The sequence below is a fragment of the Hibiscus syriacus genome, unplaced genomic scaffold, assembly GCF_006381635.1.
Source record: "Hibiscus syriacus cultivar Baekdansim isolate YM2019G1 unplaced genomic scaffold, ASM638163v2 tig00003721_pilon, whole genome shotgun sequence".
Taxonomy (NCBI): Eukaryota; Viridiplantae; Streptophyta; class Magnoliopsida; order Malvales; family Malvaceae; genus Hibiscus; species Hibiscus syriacus.
This window is the reverse complement of record NW_024061981.1, coordinates 478,104-482,116: the sequence shown is the minus strand read 5'-3', so window position 1 is coordinate 482,116 and position 4,013 is coordinate 478,104. Positions and strand designations below refer to the sequence as shown.

General features: G+C 36.1%; 1 protein-coding gene across 1 annotated transcript; it reads left to right on the top strand.

Moving 5' to 3' along the window:
- Positions 1-3,616, top strand: LOC120181689 (2-Cys peroxiredoxin BAS1, chloroplastic). The gene is made up of 7 exons (XM_039186776.1): positions 1-263; positions 853-927; positions 1,041-1,122; positions 1,215-1,294; positions 1,678-1,803; positions 3,085-3,198; positions 3,351-3,616. The coding sequence occupies exons 1-7, from the start codon at positions 63-65 to the stop codon at positions 3,465-3,467; spliced, it is 795 nt and encodes a 264-aa protein (XP_039042707.1). The 5' UTR covers positions 1-62; the 3' UTR covers positions 3,468-3,616.
- Positions 3,617-4,013: the final 397 nt, after the last annotated feature.

Here is a 4,013-nt window from a genome sequence, read left to right as displayed (position 1 = left end):
CCATCTTACTGTAATCTTCTTCCAGTCCAGTGCAAGAGAGATAAAGAGTGAAAGGCAGAGACATGGCTTGCTCAGCTACTTCAACCACCGCCGCTCTTATCTCCTCAAACCCAAGGCCCAGGGCTTTCTCCCCCAAATCCCAATCTCTTTCTCTCCCTAATTCCTTCACCGGTTTCCGTGCTCCTCTCCTTTCTCGTGTCGCCCGTTCCGTTTCCCTCTCTCGCGCCTCTCATTCTCGAAGGAGTTTCCTCGTCAAAGCCAGCGTATGAAATTCCTGTTATTTTTATCCCCTCAATTTTCTACATTTCATCTATTTTCTATTTATATAAACTGTGACAATTGTTTGGGTCAATTTTTTTTCCGGGGGGGGGGGGGGGAGACATTGTAATGTGATGTTTAACTCTATTTAGTTCTTTATTTTTTGTTGATGTGATGAGCTAAAAAGAATTTATTGGGCTGTGTTCAGGCTATAACGCTGCTAAGTGAACATTTTTTTGTCATTTTATGAAGGCATTAGTTAGAACGAGCTTAAAATGAGGAATTGGTAACCGGTTTTGGTTTTAAACAACTTTATTATGATTAGCATACCCGGTATTGATTGGTACGATTTTTGTGGGTCTTAGATTCCATTGAATGTCCAAAGTGTAAGCTAAGGCCAACTACATTTGCGAATGCAGTTTTAAATATATTAATATGTTTAATTTCAATAATTTTGTTGATTTCTTTTAAAAACAAATGTAGTGAAATTGAAAGTCTTGGACTTTGTTTATAGCATTTTCTTAAAGTTTTGATGGCACTGTCTCATCTTCTGTTTTATGTCTTCGTTTTCTTATTTCGAGCATATTCTTGCAGAGTGAGCTTCCACTGGTGGGAAATACAGCTCCAGATTTCGAGGCAGAGGCTGTCTTTGATCAGGAATTCATTAAGGTTATATTATGTGGATGTTTGTTGAAGTATATCTAGGCCAGTCACTATTTTTCTTTGTTTTGTATGGAACTATTTTTTCCAACTTCATTCTGGATCGTGCATAATTGTTTCAGGTCAAGCTCTCTGAATACATTGGGAAGAAATATGTGATTCTCTTCTTCTACCCATTGGACTTCACATTTGTTTGCCCCACAGGTTTGTTTCAGTCTGGACAGTTATGCTGTAGTTTTATATGATATTGGATTCTTATTCGTACTTTTGCCTCCCCAATTTCTTTCTTCTTGTAGAGATTACTGCTTTCAGTGACCGTTATGAAGAATTTGAGAAGTTGAACACAGAAATACTAGGTGTTTCTATTGACAGTGTTGTAAGCTCCTTGTCACTGAAAACCTCTGCACCAATGATGTATTAGTGCTCTACAATCAATTAAAGATTTGTTACAATCATCTGTTAAGTTGCATAATCTCCAGTAAAAGCCACTTATTTTGTACATAGAATATGGAAAAGTTGATATTATACAAAGGGCTAAGAGGGTGCTCAGTGTTTTAATGCTCTTTTATTGTCTATGTAATTGTGTTTATAATGGCTTACCTTACATTATTATACTTATTGTGTAGAAGAATTAATATGTTTATTGCAGCATCTGCATTTGTAATTTCCTGATGAGGTATACATTGTTACCTTATAGTTTAGCATGTGTTTTTGCATCCAAGGTGTATTAAACTTAACCTCAGCTTACTCTTTATGCAGTTCTCTCACCTTGCCTGGGTTCAAACGGATAGAAAGTCTGGTGGCCTTGGTGACTTGAAGTATCCACTTGTATCTGATGTCACTAAGTCAATTTCAAAATCTTATGGAGTGCTGATTCCTGACCAGGTATGTGATAACTTCATGTTTTCTAGCACCTTATCCTTGGCTAGGAAACTCGGTGTTTCTTAACGCTTTGAATATGTTGCATAGAGAATGCTTCATATCACATTTGGTAGGTTTTCCCTTTGGCAATTATTGGGATGTGCCCATGGCTAGGGCTGTAAACGAGATGAGTCGAGTTTGAGTATTGTTGAGCTTGACTTGACTCGAAAACTTTGACATGGAGCTCGACTCGACTCGAAAACTTTGAAATAGAGCTAGATTTGACTCGACTCGAAAACTCATGAGCCTAAAATTTTCAAGCTCAACTTGAACTCGAAATCATGAATAGAAGCTCGTAAAAGCTAAAAAAAACTCAAAATGAAAAGAAAAACTTAAACTTAACTCGATTGGAGCTCAAAACTTAAACTCAAACTTGAACCTTAAATACATATATTGTATTTTTTTTTAAAAAACCAACACAAATGTTAATATTATTAATTTTTTTTTTAATATATTATATTTTCGAGTTGCTCGCGAGCTTTTCAAGTCGAGTATCAAGTACTTCATTTCGGCTCGTTAAGAACTTGAGTCGAGCTCGAGTCGAGTATTTATTGAGCTTTGACTGTGTCGATCTCGAGTAGCTCACGATCTGTTTCATCTCGTTTACAGCCCTACCTATAACCGGCTGGATTGTCATTGAAGGGTTTTACATTATTGCTTTAGAAGCACGTCCATTTGTGTGTATATTTTTTTCCGCTCTGGGTTTAATGGTTTCATCTTTGGGAACTGATTTTTCTTTTCTTTTAATGTTTGGTGAGCCAAGATTGTTGGGGTCAAATGTGATGTTTTTGTATTAAAAAAGATAAACAAGTAGTTTTCTGAGAAAACTTGATAAACTAAGGTCTGGAGGTTGTTTTCCAGACCCATGCCATCTAACTCACACTCTCCATCATTTCAACCTGAAATTATGGCTGAGTGGTTTTAATCGGACTTCTATTGCTTCACCTTTAGCAGAGAGTAATTCCTGTAAAGACATATTTTCCAATCAATGTTTAGGATATGTTAGTTTCAATCCAAGGGCCTTCTTTGCTTTCTAGGGAATGATGGACATTAGATTTGCTGAAATGGATTTAGTAAATTCAGGAATTATCTGGACCAATGAAGTACATATATATGTAAACATTTGTGACAATTATTGTAAAAATTTAGTGGATTATTTTTGTTTCTTCTTAATTGTGCAATATCCCTACAGTGAGCACTGCTGTATTGGAAATATGATTGTAACAAGTTGAGGTTGGATGTTAGGGAATTGCATTGAGAGGACTTTTCATCATAGATAAGGAGGGGGTTATCCAGCACTCTACCATTAACAACCTTGCAATTGGGAGGAGTGTTGATGAAACAATGCGGACACTCCAGGTAATTATATTTTACTAGGCTTGCTTTGACATCGTCTAAAGTTCCATTTCGGTATATGTTCTTAGTGCCACTAAAGGAGGCCAGTGTTAAGAGTTGAATTTTTAAGATTTTGCATGCTTTATGGTTAAGTTTCGATTGGCACTTTCTTGCAGGCCTTACAGTATGTGCAGGAAAATCCAGATGAAGTTTGCCCAGCTGGGTGGAAGCCTGGAGAGAAATCCATGAAACCAGACCCTAAACTAAGCAAAGATTACTTCGCAGCAATTTGAAGGTAATTAAGGTGGTCTGTGTGTATGTGAGTCTTACTGTTATGTAACTGTAAGCAATCACGAGCTTTGGATACTAATCTATGGAGAATATTAAATCATGTTTGCGTGTTTTTCCGGATGCGTTTATGTAGACAATTATATCTTCTTTTTTTCACCCAAGCAAGCACATTTTTGTCAAAATGGCATGGAATCTTGATGTGGGATTTTACTGATCAAATAGTATTTTGAAGTAATCATAACTCCATCAGCTACATCAACAACCGATCATGTCTCTTCCGTTATATTCACTGTAATATCCATTTCGTCCCCCAAATAGTGATTCTATGTAAGATGTTTGCAATTATTGGCGTTAGGGTTTTTCATTACTGCATGGTTTACATAATGTAACAAATTAACGGAAGTACCTCCGTCTATTACCAAAGATTATATTTGTTCACCATCTTAAAAATTATGTTTATCGTTTATAATCTTTCCAAAAAACACTCATCATTCATTTTTGTCTATTATTTAAATAATTATTGAGTCATCTACTTTTTTATTATTCAG

Excerpts from the sequence above, each read along its gene's own strand:
- LOC120181689 (XM_039186776.1), top strand. The coding sequence starts at position 63 with ATGGCTTGCTCAGCTACTTCAACCACCGCCGCTCTTATCTCCTCAAAC. Across the intron at positions 1,123-1,214 it reads CACATTTGTTTGCCCCACAG|AGATTACTGCTTTCAGTGAC; the intron begins GTTTGTTTCAGT and ends TTCTTCTTGTAG. Across the intron at positions 1,295-1,677 it reads GTGTTTCTATTGACAGTGTT|TTCTCTCACCTTGCCTGGGT; the intron begins GTAAGCTCCTTG and ends CTCTTTATGCAG.